Source organism: Rhipicephalus sanguineus, chromosome 2 (genome assembly GCF_013339695.2).
Source record: "Rhipicephalus sanguineus isolate Rsan-2018 chromosome 2, BIME_Rsan_1.4, whole genome shotgun sequence".
In the NCBI taxonomy this organism is placed as follows: domain Eukaryota; kingdom Metazoa; phylum Arthropoda; class Arachnida; order Ixodida; family Ixodidae; genus Rhipicephalus; species Rhipicephalus sanguineus.
This window is the reverse complement of record NC_051177.1, coordinates 49817959-49831832: the sequence shown is the minus strand read 5'-3', so window position 1 is coordinate 49831832 and position 13874 is coordinate 49817959. Positions and strand designations below refer to the sequence as shown.

Sequence of the window (13874 nt, the reverse complement as noted above, 5' to 3'; positions counted from 1 at the left end):
TGATCAGCCCCGTTCCTGATATGGCAATCATCGAGGTCACTTGCCGTTTTGCATTTCGTTGTTGTCTGGATACGAACGCATGACCGTCGTTGTTGCGTTTTTGGGACGTTAAACCCCAACAATTAAAGAAATTATTAATTATTACCGCCGATGGCTGTAGCAGCACAAGTGTCGCATTGCTAAGCACGTGGATGAAGGTCCAATCCGCGGCATGGAGGAAGGAGAGAGTTAGGGGGGAGCATTGCGCAGCGCGACAGAGATGAAACCGCACACGCCAAGCTTTGCTTGCGCCCATTTTCCCGGTAGGAAAAATGGCTCCTGAATTTTTTTTCTTGTTTTTCATAAGCTTACCTGGTGCCTTGTTACATGTGTCACAGATCTGCACCGAATACGTTGTCGTCAAGCAAACCCGGTTCTCGAAATATCAACGTCAGGCTTCGGTTCCACCAGTGAGTGAGCCCTATCGGGATCACACAAGCCATGCGATAACGCAAGTCGCAGGCGGTTTTCTGTAGCGCTAGTACATCAGGATCTTCTGAACGCGTGGCCAACAGCGCTCTCTTCCTTCCGGTGCACTGTCTTCGAGTGCCTTTTCTAGGAATTTTGTCTCTCTTCAAGTCGAGGAGCAGGGCCCGTATTCACAAAAACGTACGCTAAAAATTTTCGTAAGATAATATTTCAGCCAATCACGATGCAGGACATATCATTGCTGAAGCCGTCTGACTAATGCGAAAACGCACTTACGAGAGGGAAGTTTTTAAATTCGACCCCAGATGTTTTGTCACCGTTAAGAGACATGAAATTTGGGCTACGGGCGAAGCTCAGCCAGCCGGCTTTCTTAAGCACCGACTTTTCTCACGAAATGTCCATGGCTGCGTGGTTAGCCTAGTTATAAGTTATATTGTGTCTGATGCACTTCGAAAGCTTGAATGGCGAAAGGAATGAGGGTCAGCGGGGTTGGCATTATTTTCGTTTCTCATACTCTATGTAGAGAACTGAATTAGATAGGATTAGCGTGTCGTCTATCAGTATAATATTATAATAATTGCTGGGATTTTACGTGGCCAAACCGCGATATGATTATGAGAGACGCCGCAGTGGAGGGCTCCGGAAATTTAGACCACCTGGCGGTGTTCTTTAACGTACACTTAAATCTAAGTACACGGGCCTTTATCACTTTCGCCTCCATCGAAAATGCGAAGGCGGTGGCCGGGATCGAACACGCAACCTTCGAGACAGCGTCTATTAGCGTATACATATCGGTATTATCAGAAATACAAAGCCAGCAGGCGCGTACTGTAAACTGCGGGCATGCACCTATATAATACAACTTCTTCCATGTTTGGGCGTCTGCTGCATGGCTTCGTTCCTCAGACTTTGCTGCGCACGTTTAACACTAGAAGCCGACATTCCGGAGGTCGAGGGTGCGTATACATACTCACAAGCGGCGGCTCACCTGCATGCCTTCGGAATTCCATTCCCTCTTTTTTTGTTATTTTCTCTTCCTCACCTACTCTCTTTTACGCACGCGTGCACAGTTTCGTTCGCAAACTGCTTACCCGCCGAGGATGTCTTTTTCATTTCTTTTCTCTTTTGTTTTTGCTGTGTTTAGAGCTTGAAGCTTCCTTCCGTATCCCTCGCTGAGGTCTTCCTAACGAGAAACAAACCGAGGCTCTAGAAAGGTTTCCTTAAACGCGGGGCGGTGTTGGTGAGTTCCTCTCACTCTGCAGGTGTGCGCGCGAACACGAGTGTACCTGCGCGCCGGCCGGTATCGATACTGCTGGAGGAGAGAGAACGTAAGAAGCGAGTGTTCGGGACGTGGACCGCGCCCCGTGACAACTGTCAATTAGCCTAATGCCAGTGATCGTCCGCGGCGGAGGGAAAACTGTTTTTGTGTGATAATGGGTACGTGCACGATATTTTTTACTCGATTTATTTTTTACGCTGTCTTGCGCGAAAGTAGGGCTGTAAGCACTCTTATTTTTCTGCCCTCTTTTTACTTTAGTCTCTTAACGAGCCGATCTTTCTTTTATATATTTTTCTTCTTTTTGCCTTAGTCTGGTAACTTCGACCATTCTCCACTCGGCTGTGTGCGCACCACTCGGAATGAGCTTGGTTTGAGGAGCGAGTGGAAACCTAAACAAAAGAAAATTAATGGAGGCCAAAAGTATGTAAAAGTGCGTTTATTGTTTTGCCGGGTGTATTGTGCACGCGTGCCCGGGGTCTTCACCTGTCTTCACGTGTTAGGTGGCGAAAACAAGAAAAAAAGAAACATAGTGAGACGGTCTTTTCTCGCGCCTCTCGCCGTCACTTTGAAACCATCGTCAGTTTCCCATGAAAGGCAGTTTTATACTATGTTCGGAATTTCCTCTTATAGTGCTAGAAGAATGGAGAATGATAACTATTTACCTAATTTCTCTCGCAAGTGATCTCACGCTTTTTCTATGCGACCTTTATTTGCATCTGTTCGTAAAACGTGGGCGTAAACTTGCCTTCGTTCTTCTACCCCCGTTTCACTCTAAGGGGTGTCATCAAACTTTTGCATGAGAGCGACCTGGATATAAGATCTTGAAGTCTTTGCAGATGGAGGTTTATTCACCGCCATCTTCATCCTCATGATCAACACCTTTTCTCTCTCCCTTTACGCCTCTTCCCCTTTCCCAATGCTGAATAGGAAGTCAAATCTTTGATTCAGGTCGACCTCTCAGTTTTTTTACCACTATAACATTCTCACTCAAGGACCACCGTGTCAGCGTGTCGGGTACGTGGAGCAGATCTCCACTCACATATGCATGGCGGCTTGCTGCTCCTTGCGCCGTTGTACGTCTGTGCAGGAGGAGGTTAAACGATATCGAGAAACAAAGAAACAAAATCCAACAGCAACAAATAGCCTATAGGCAGAAAGAGAGCGAAAACGGACTCGCAGCGACGCCGCCGGAACGACCCAGTTGAGAGGGCGGGAGAGAGCATGTGTGTATGTGAGAGAGAGACCTATATATACAGGGGCAACGTGTTTGCGGTGCGTCACCTGGTCGTTGTTGGGCAAACACAGCTGTCCGCCGCCGCTCCAAGAGGCCTCGCGCGACGTTGTCGCCACCCCCCCCCCCCCTCTCTCACTCCCGGCCGTTCTCGACCGTGGTCGCAGCTGCCGCGTACTGATAAGCGAGTCGCATTTACTACTGCTACTTCGCATCGTGACTCGGCCCTATGGCGACGACGCGCGTTCCCCTGCACAAATCTCGAAATACGAGACGGCCATGGACTTCACGGACGCCGTATTATATACCGTGTAGTTACACTGGCGCGCCTGCGTCCCGGGCGCTCCAGCAAACGCAGGCCTTACGCCCGACGCCGCCTCGTCTCGTGTACACCGAGCAGATAACTTCGGCCGGTTTTCCAAATCGGTTTATTCGAGGTTCGACTCGCATCTGTTGCGTCCATTGTTCTTTTCTTTTTTTACGTAAGACCACCCGCTGGCTGCCACGCGCTGTGACGTCTTTACGACGAGCCTGTGTTAGCTGCGCGGATTTTGCGAGTGAGGGAGAAAGTGACAAAAGGGAGTGGTCGACTTGGCATGTATGCGCATCGAGTTGCCACTGCGAGGCGAGGCACGTCTGTTCGACGCTCTGCGACTGAGACGTTTTGGCCAACAGTACACATTTCATATTTTCACTATGGCTTTCTATTTCGTGATCTAATACAATAATAATTGTTGGGGTTTACGTCCCAATACCACGATATGATTATGAGGGAAGGTCGCGGGATCGAATCCCGGCCGCGGAGGCCTCATTACCGGTGGAGGCGAAAATGCTTGAGGCAAGTGTACTTATATTTAGGTGCACATTAAAGAACCCCAGGTGGTCGAAATTTCTGGAGCCCTCCACTACGGCTTCTCTCATAATCATACTGTGGTTTTGGGACGTTAAACCCGAGATAATAATAATAATAATAATAATAATAATAATAATAATAATAATAATAATAATAATAATAAGAAGAAGAAGAAGAAGAAGAAGAAGAAGAATAGTGATCAGGGTTTATCCGAGCTCTCGCACGGTTGAACACACCGAGATAGCCATGTTAATGTATACATATATAATCGACAAAACAGTACCCGCCAGAACCAGCAAAGTGAGAAGAAGGGCAAAGAAAGGTTTTAAGCCCTTTTAGCCTGGTGGGTAAGCAGCTGAGTGACACGCAGACGAGCATCAGAAGCTCAAGAATGTATTTAAGTGCCGCCGTCTAGCTGCACCGTTCGCTGTCCCAAAAGAAGCACACACAGCCAGACCGGCGTGTAATAATACATCGCTTACTTCCGCAATTGCGGCTCGGAACAAACGACGCTGTAATCACTCGGGGACGAGCGTTCCCTTACATAACATCCTCGCGAAAATGCTTGCGACAATTAGGCGTTCATTACGACGTGGTGCGCTTAATCCATTTGTATACGCAGTCACCCTGTGGCGTGGTGATTTTCACTGACAAATTACGAGACGCTGCCAGCGATGCAACCGCGATGTTCGCATCCGTAGCCCTCAGGCGTCTCATGCGCAGAGGAAGCGTCCTAAACGCCGCAGTGTCTAATGAAATTGCTGTCGTATTTATGTGTAGGGGCGGTCCTTACACGGGGCGCTTGTCACTGCTGCTGCTCCGCTTTGCGTGAGAGGCTACGCGGGCAGTTGCGCAGTTATCGGGCGTATCGTGAGATATTCACGTGGTTGATACGTTCCATGCATGATAAGAACTCCGTTTACATACCACCTCAGTTTTGCGCAAAAATGTAGACGGAATGTGGCGGTCATGCCGAGGTTCCAGAGATTCGACGATTACGCGTTACTTCTAAATCTGAGATGGAATCGCCTGCTTGTTGGGAGTGCTAAGAAAAGTTTCTTTTTTTTATTTATTCGTAATGGCACGGATTCACACACCGTACAGACATAACGAGTAAAGCTTGACTTTTGTCCTTATGTGGGCTGGTGGTTCAAAAAAATAAAACACGTGGACGTGTTCAAAGCTCTACGCTACACGAGAACATCGGGCCTCGATAGACTGTGGCAGTGGCGATAAGAAGAAGAAGCGGTTTAGCAGTAAAGCGTTTCCCTTACGTTGTCTGATGTGGATTTGGACGCAAAGGACGTCTCGGTTGTCCTTTTAGTTCTACATGCGTTCATGTTTGCCCGTGTAGTACCTTCCCACATACACCATGACCACATGGTTTTTTTTTTTTCTTCCGTGCAACACCGTACACACCTACAACCCTACTGCAGTTGTTTTTCGCTGCATAGCGTCTGGGTCTATGCAGAAGCCGCAGCTAATTGTGTCACTGCTACGTTCCTGTATAGCCTACACCAGTTGCCGACATGCCGTACATCTCTGCGGAGCGTTTCCAGTTCCCACAGCCGCCTCGTTCTGCCCGTTCGCGCAGGGGAATCCGTGCGCAGTTTTTCTCTCAGCGAGGAGCCCGGCGGTGCAGGCCGACGCTGTTGCCTCTTCGGATGCTCTCAGAGGAGGCACCCCGGCGGCGTAATTACAGTGTTTACCGGCGAGAGGGGGAGGGCGCCGTGGGGCGTGTCTCGCTGATCGTTCTCTTACTCTCCGTGTCACGTGTTTGGCCTCGGGCACATCGCCTGCTTTTTTTTCCAACAGCCCTCTCTGCTTCCCGAATCTTCGTTGCCGAAAGCGCGCGGCCTCCGTGGCTCTGGCCGCCTTCATAGTACACAATATAGTGGCTAGTTCAATCTTAGCGTCTATCCTCGTTTGTTGGCTTTTCGCGCACTCGCAGATGCTGCTGCGCTCACCTTCAACACGGTCGCTTCCCGGTGGTACTCAACTATATAGCGCGTTCACCTCCTCGTTGCCTTTTCTTTTTTGTTTCTACATTGATCGAAATTCAACGAAATTCCAGGAAAGTGCGCGGCTATTGTTTAAGGCGCGTTTCGGGTGGTCACAGTGCAGATTTAGAACCGGATACATTCATTTACCGGTATTCGCAGAGCGACTTCTTGCTGCGTGGTATATTTGGCCTTCACATACTGTTTTATTTTGTGTGTGTGTGTGTGGGGGGGGGGGGGGGGGGGGTATGGTTTCACTCTTCGCTCGCAGCGATAGCTGTACGTGTTTTATCCTAAGCCGCACCAGTAAATGTGACTCGACTAACCACCTGGGCTGAAGTAATTAGAAAGCAGCATGCGTTGTGAACTGATGATGGCTGTCCGTGATTAGCCTATTTGAAACACGTTTATTAAGACGACAAGCGTTATAGCGGTTCGTGGGTGACATATGATGATTCGAGTATAACTAGTAGGCGAGGCATGGCCTGCGGCACGTCAAGACTTGCTTGCAAAATCTGCGTCATGCTTATGGAGACAGACGAAGACTGAAGGAAACAGAAGTATCACGAACAGTGTAATCGCGTTGAAGGACAGACTCGTTACTTCGAGGCTCTGTCATATTTGTGCTATCGTGTTTCCAGTCCTCATCAAGCCTTGCAGTATATGTTTCATTCATTCATACATTCATTCATTCATTCATTCATTCATTCATTCATTCATTCATTCATTCATTCATACGTACTGTTCAATCCCAGAGGGATTATAACAGATGGACAATCTGAGGCAGTGATTTAGTACAGTCAATAGAAAAGGAAAAAAAATAATAAGAAGAAATTAACAAAAAAGAAAAAAGAAAACATACAAGCACATTTTTCAAAGTACAAACACATTGGCACTTTACTTAAATAATAACAAAAAAGGTCCCGTAACACCGTATTAATTTTGCGAGGCACTTTGTTTGGTCAATCGGGAACCACCTCAACATTGGTCTATCTTCAGCGACTCAAAGGCAGCCCTACAATCTGTGCTATCTGCTCTGCGTCGCGGGCCATATGAACAGCTCGTTTTTGAAATTCGAGGTCTTCTCCATACTTCACATGAGAAAGGGCACCACGTGACGTTTCAGTGGCTGCCAAGTCACTGCGGCGTCATAGGGAACGAACACGCCGATAATGCCGCTCGGGCAGCTCATGAAAGCACACAGGAAGATACCATCCCACTTTCAAGGTCTGACGCTGCCAGCAGTCTTCGAAGGCTTGCACATGAGATAACGCTCGCTCTATGGTGCCTACCAAGCAGCCGAACCAACCGGACCAATCGTCAACGTCACCTGTCCTCTTTGATGCATCTCTGTATGCCAACTGGACTCCGCCGAAGAGAGGCCACACTGCTTTATCGCTTATGGCTAGGCGTGGCATTTACGAAGTCCTATTCCTTTCGGATTGGAATGGCCGACAACGCTCTTTGCGATGCCTGTCGTTGCGAGGAGATGCTACACCACGTCCTGTGCGACTGTCCGGCATATAATGTTCAGAGACAGTCACTGGCGTCCGTTCTAGCGCGCCTAGACAGTGGACAAATGTCTGTTGAAACAGTTCTTGCATGCCGTCAACAGAAGACATCACAGCTGAAGGCGACGAAGGCACTGCTGAGGTTTTTAAGAGAGACGAACTTGGACAAACAGCTGTGACAGAAATGTCGCGTACCACGCAAGAGTGACCGACTGATTCTGTGTGTGCAGTGTGATGTGCTATCTTTCTCTCTTTCTCTCTCTCTTTCCTCTCCATCTTTAATCTCCCCCACCCTGTCCCCATGTGTAGGGTAGCAAACCGGTTGTCCCATACTGGTTAACCTCCCTGCCTTTCCTTCTCTATTATTTCTTCTCTTCTCTTGCGAGGCTATCAAGTCGCCTTCTACTAGATTTGAGAAAGTGGCTGAGGATGCGCTACTGGTAATGGAGGGGGACAGGTTATTCCATTCTCTGCTCGCAAGCGGGATGAACGAGAATTTGAAAGCATCTGTGTGAAATCGGTAAGGGGCAAGGGTATCAGAGTATTCGTGGCGGGTAGTTAGTTCTAGCTGCGGATAGCTTTATGTAGCGGGTCTGACAAAAATTTGGAGGCACAAAGGAACAAGGACAAGAAATGACAGGACTGGTGCCAAACTTAGTTTGGCACCAGTCCTGTCATTTCTTGTCCTTGTTCCTTTGTGCCTCCAAATTTTTGTCAGACCATGCACCAACTAGCCCAAGAACGCGTTTTATGTAGCGGGTCTTGTCTATGTTTTGGTGACTGTGTGACAGTTGGCACATTAGCTTTAAGCGTGCCAATATCGCCCGGTTTTTTTATGGTTAGTAGTCCAGCCTTCTTAAGCAGTTCCGTAGGCGAGTCTGTTCGGTTAAATTTGTTAAAAATGACCCTAAGCGCCTTTCGTTGAACACCTTCGAGCTTGCTGGTTAGTTGTTTTTTTTTTATTGTACGGAAACCGCGCAGTGTATATGTATTATTAAAATAAGCGAAAAGTGAAGGTAGATAGTTTTAGGGCACGGATATCGCAAAGCTTGAAATGCTTTAACCAGAAAAGAGCAGAAGATCAAGAGAGATAGTGGTGAAAGTAACAACATCAATATGTATGAAAGTTTGATAGCAGGGGAATTTTTTTCGAGAGGCTCGTTTCTTTGCTAGACACTACGAAATGAATCCACGAGACAATTAAGCCAAAGAAAGCACAGGGGAAGTTGTTTGTTGTGGTTGTTTTTTAACTGCGGTGTAATAACTATGACATATTGGAAAGGAATTACATGGACGAACAAGCACCTTTTCCATCGGTGGGATCCGAGCCAACAACCTTCGAAAGTATAGCTTCGTTACGGTAACCCGCACTGGAATGATGATATTGTTGTTTGGTACAGTCAGCACATTTGGTATGGCAAAACATCACCGGCACGAAGCACACGCACGCCTCACGTTGGTAGTTAGATCGTGTCTGAGATTCCTCAACTATAAATTGAAAAATTTTGGGAGGTCTGCCTTGAAGGCCGGTCATTCCCAAATCCCAAGTACGTTACTCATACAAGAATTCAAACCCAAATAAGCAAGCACCGGCCACACAAGTACGAATCACTAGCGCACAAACAGTGACATTGTACGGGCGTCTTAACCTAGTGTTTGGGTTGTGCTGCGTATACCTCAGTGCCTACATCCGAGGCATATATGTTTGTGAAACGAAAGAAAGTCGAATGTGAAACTCGGCATTTACTTCTCGACTGTTTATCGCCAAGCTTCGATAGGCGACGAATCTAGGAATTGGCTAGTTGGTTCCTAGCAAATGAATTCTGCAGCTCGAACGAGACAAGGACGAGCGCTGACTTTCAACTGAATGTTAAATCACAAAAATGACGCGTATATGTGTGCGCACATCATTGAAAAAATCAGACCAGACGTGTCAGCTTAAGGGAAGTAGGCGTGTCAATACGCCATCATTCTCACTCTGGAAAAAAGTAAATTTGTTGAGAGGTCGCATCTGATTTATCGACGACGCGCGTAGACATATATATATATATATATATATATATATATATATATATATATATATATATATATATATATATATTATATATATATATATATATATATATATATATATATATATATATATGCCATTTCTGTGAATAGACACTCAGTTGAAAGTCAGCGCTCGTTCTGTTTTCATGCGTCTCCTCTCGTCCACGTCTTGTTCGCGCCGCATAATTTTTTTCATAGGCGAACAGACATGGATATATGTTGATTGCATTCCATTCCAGATACGTAACAACGCCGCCGTTCGTGGGTGTATTGGTTGCGGTGGCTTTCCCTCCGGGACGGAGTCTGTCTAGCGAGACGGGAAGCATGAACGGCGCTCCAAGTGGTCGGCACCGCGGTCAACCGAGCGGTCAGTTCCAGCTCCCTTACAGAGGACCCGTGGGAGGAAAATCGAAAGGAAAGGGGGCAAGGAGAGGGAGATCGGGATAATGCACTGGCCAGGGGTCGCGCTGGCGAGCCAGAGCTTGGCGGCAGGAGCGGCCGAAGCGGAGGAATCTGGCCGACTCGAACCCTGACAAATGGGGATATGATTGCATCCGTGCAAGCGGGAGTCTGAAAGAGGGGGGGGGGGGGAGGGTAGTTGGTGTGGATCAGGTGAAAGAAAGACAGACCGCATCGGAATGACCCGCCACCGTTCTGCAGCCCGTCTGCAGGCCGAGCTCGGGAGTCCGCAGGCCGAGCGATAGTCCGGAAAGAATCTGAGATGCGTCGTTGCTACTGCTGTTATTGTTGTAGTTGTTGTTGTAGTTGTTGTTGTTATTGTTGCACACCACTTCGACCCCGGTTCTCCACGGTGCGTGGCCGTCCGGTCCCTCCTCGGCGTTCCAGCGTCCGGGGTCTCATCCATCTGATTTCTTTCACTGGCTGCGACGCCGCGAAATGACGGCTTCGCCCTTTTGACAGCTAGTGTGCGGTTGGATGAGTGCGACAACACTACTAAACTCATGTAGGCTGAGTGGTCCGAGACGGACATTTGATGGACCACGCGATGTTTCTTCGGACCGTCCAGCACCCCTCCTTCACTTCCTTTTTTTTTTTTCTTGTCTTTCAATCACTTGCAGTTACTTCTTGCGTCCATCACTCTTTCATTACTCTGTAGCAGTTGTTTTTAGTATGTGTGCGCCAAATCAAGTTCTGCGTTTATTGTAAGATTCTTCATGGTTGCTCTTTTTTAACAGCGAAGCTGAAGCTGTTTAGCCAGACGTTCCTTCTCCGGCGAACAAAAAAAAAACTATAATAAACGGGTATATGTGCCACAGTAATTAAGTAAATCCCACTACTCACCGCTGGTCCAGTGAAAATGAAGAAGGCAACAGTTAGCCCAACAAATGGCTGCGAAGCGACGGCGGCCCCGAAGCGATGGAAGGCCCACCAACGACGACGGGTCCGTAGATTTATGAGAGGTGCGAACGCTTGGTTTCAGCGCGAGTTTCTGTCTCTGGAGCTTGGACATCCGCGTCATGCCTGTGACTGTCTGTGGTTTAACTCGAACCTCTCTCCGCTGAGAATCGACGTAGAAACAACCAAGCATCATCGAGCTAAGGCTTAGCAACGACCTAGAAACAACCTAGAAACAACGTGCATCATCTAGCTAAGACCTGTAGAAACAATCTAGAATCAACCATATTAGTTCCCAGAATTGTCCCGTTTCGCTGTTTCAAGCCTTGCGCGACTTAGTGAAAGCTTCGCAACTTTTTTTTCTATTGCCATTTTTGCTCTGTGCTGGTTTCATCCCTATAATGAAGGAACAACAACAACAACAGCACTCATGTTTAATTAGAGTTTCTGTGACATTATCTTAGTGTGACTGGGTAGTGACTACACAAAATAACGACACCGTGCTTCCGTTGATGGTGGCCGTAATAGAAAAAAATGTTTGAGTGCTTTTGTGTTGTTATTAATGTGTGCAGTGTTTGTTTTTATTTAGGTCTTGATTTGACATTCTTTCTTTCACGCAAATCACTCTATCAATTAGCCACATCATGAAAAACATGCATATGCTATCGGCTTACAAGTATACCTAGTGTGTGGACACAGATATATTCTTATTTGCCTACTCAAACGGCACACATACCCCTTAGTGAAATAGTGTGCAATAATAATTGTCCTCCTTTATTTCATTTCATGTTATCATTGGTTATGAGGGACATGCTTATGAATCCACTCCTGACCAATTCGTCAGTGTGTGGCGCTCAATGAGTTGTATTATCCTTAAATGTATTCAGATATGAGTCGTGTACTCTGTAGATGCATCTTTAATCTCCATCCTTCACCTCGAAAAACATCGCACATTGCATTCGTGGCTTCTCTGTGCATCCTTACAGTGTGCACCCGCTTGATTTTGCGTGCGTATTTTGGCATAGCTTGCGAGACAGTGCATTGGCGGAACTTAAACATTGCAATAGATTACACGCTACAAAGGATGAAACTAACATTTCCTCGCTCCGCGTTTAGTAAACTATATATAGCATTAATTTAAATGCTTGACTAGTGCATCGCTTCACGTATAGATAGATTCTATTATGAGCATTTGGTCTGCATAATTTTTGATGCCACGTCTCACCACTTCTTCCTTTTCCGAGCACTGTTTGTCACTCTGTGAAAGATGATCCTGTAGATACCCACCTTTTCATTTTTTTGTTCGTTTTAAAGACAGTGAAAAAACGAAAAAAAAAATCGCCACTGTTTCATTAATTGAATTAGGAACTGGGTGAATGCGTTAATGTGGGCTGATATTTTCCCTTGCATGTTTTTGTGGGTAGTGTTGCTTTTTTTAATCAGCTTATAGTGAATTAACAGGAGACTCGTATTTTCCTTCTCCCTTTCAACAGATCCGCGAGTCGACTGTGGAACGCTGCCTCTCTCATGGGTGCTGGCTCTAGTCCTGCCAATGCCAGGTGAGTCACGAACGCTTTCTCTTTCAACACTGGCACGCACTGGCTGCGAAGCAGTATAGACGAGTCATCTTACGCTATATCAACTTATATGCCACGATGCGCGTCGCTTCCATAACTGAGCTCATTAGACATAACTCGTCGTGACGTTTATGCAATGAACATCCAGCATTCGGAAGGGTGGATGTGTCGGGACCAGGAACATGATACCTGACCCAGGGCTTTCGTTATTTTTTCCCTTCTTTTACTTTTGGACTTCTTATAATGGGGATTATCAAATTCCTCGTGTCATTGAAACGCGTACCGACGTCAGGAACTATCAGATATCACCTCTGTAAGCGCGTTTTCTTTCTTTCTTTTCTTGCACATCATCTGCATTACTTGAAAAGGTGAACCAGTAAACATCATATACAAATCGCTAGAAAGAAGGGGATTTTTTTTTGGGGGGGGGGGGGGGGGGGGGGGGGGGGGGGCTCGTTCCTTCGTTAGACGCAGCCATATGAATCCAACGGACAACTAGGCCAACGAAAGCATGACGGACATTAATTGTTGCTTTAATTGTAGTGTAGTAATTACGACGTAATTTGAAGTGAATGGAAGTGGATGAAAGATCACCCTATCCGTCGGTGGGATCCGAACTCACAACCTTCGAATTACGCGTCCGATGCTCTACCAATTGAGCTACGACGGAAATGCGCTCCCACGTCTGCTTTGTTGGGTATTTCTGTGTGCGTAATCCCTGGGAGTGTTAGCCAGCGCCACTAGTAGCCAAGGCGGCGAGTGTGGAACACTTGCCAGAGGGTGCCACGCGGCACTTAAAGCATCCGACGCGTAATCCGAAGGTTGTGGGTTCGGATCCCACCGACTGAAAGGGTGATGTTTTGTTCAATTTTACTAATTTCAGTTTTAGTCGTAATTACTACACTACAATTAACATCCACTATGCTTTCATTCGTCTAATTGTCTACTGGATTCATTTGGCTATTCATACAAATCGGTGCGTCACGTTAGCTAATTAACTAAGTTTCTCTAATTTGTGATTTTAATGTTCGTGAGGTCAAATCGCTTATGCATTCATCGCGTTGCATCTAGCGACCGGTCGTGCACCGGGCCGATCTACACACCGAAGCCAACCCGAGGGCTTAAATGGTGACACGCGATCTCTCACGCTGGCAGCTGCAAACGTGGATCCCTGCAAGCAGATGAAGAAAAAAAGAAACTTAAACGCGTCATCGGAACGCCCAGGCATGAGATACAAGGTTCGCGGTATGTATGACGAGACGTTTATGCAGTACTGGCTGGGACGAGGTGAAACTGAAACTTGATTCACAGCCTTGCGTCTATATAGGGCCATGTTCAGTGAAACACACCGTGTGCTGCCCAGTCTCCCTCACCCATATTCCATCCTCTTCCATTCCTTCTTACCACGCCAACTATATCTCCCCCTTTCCACAGGCTTCCCCTCAATGCTCCCAAACCGCCGCACGTTCTGCTGCCCGCGTGCAAGAAGATCGGGGCAGATGCTCCTCCGGCGAGCTGCAGACACACGACCCCTCGCGCGTATTAAA

At 47.1% G+C, this 13874-nt stretch overlaps 1 protein-coding gene across 1 annotated transcript in view; it reads left to right on the top strand.

Moving 5' to 3' along the window:
* Window positions 1-13874, top strand: part of LOC119382911 (dachshund homolog 2) — a 254606-nt gene that overhangs the window by 62033 nt on the left and 178699 nt on the right. Inside the window, exon 2 of the mRNA XM_037650822.2 lies at window positions 12244-12309. Coding sequence (XP_037506750.1) covers window positions 12244-12309 — 66 coding nt within the window. The remainder of the gene's footprint in view (window positions 1-12243; window positions 12310-13874) is intronic.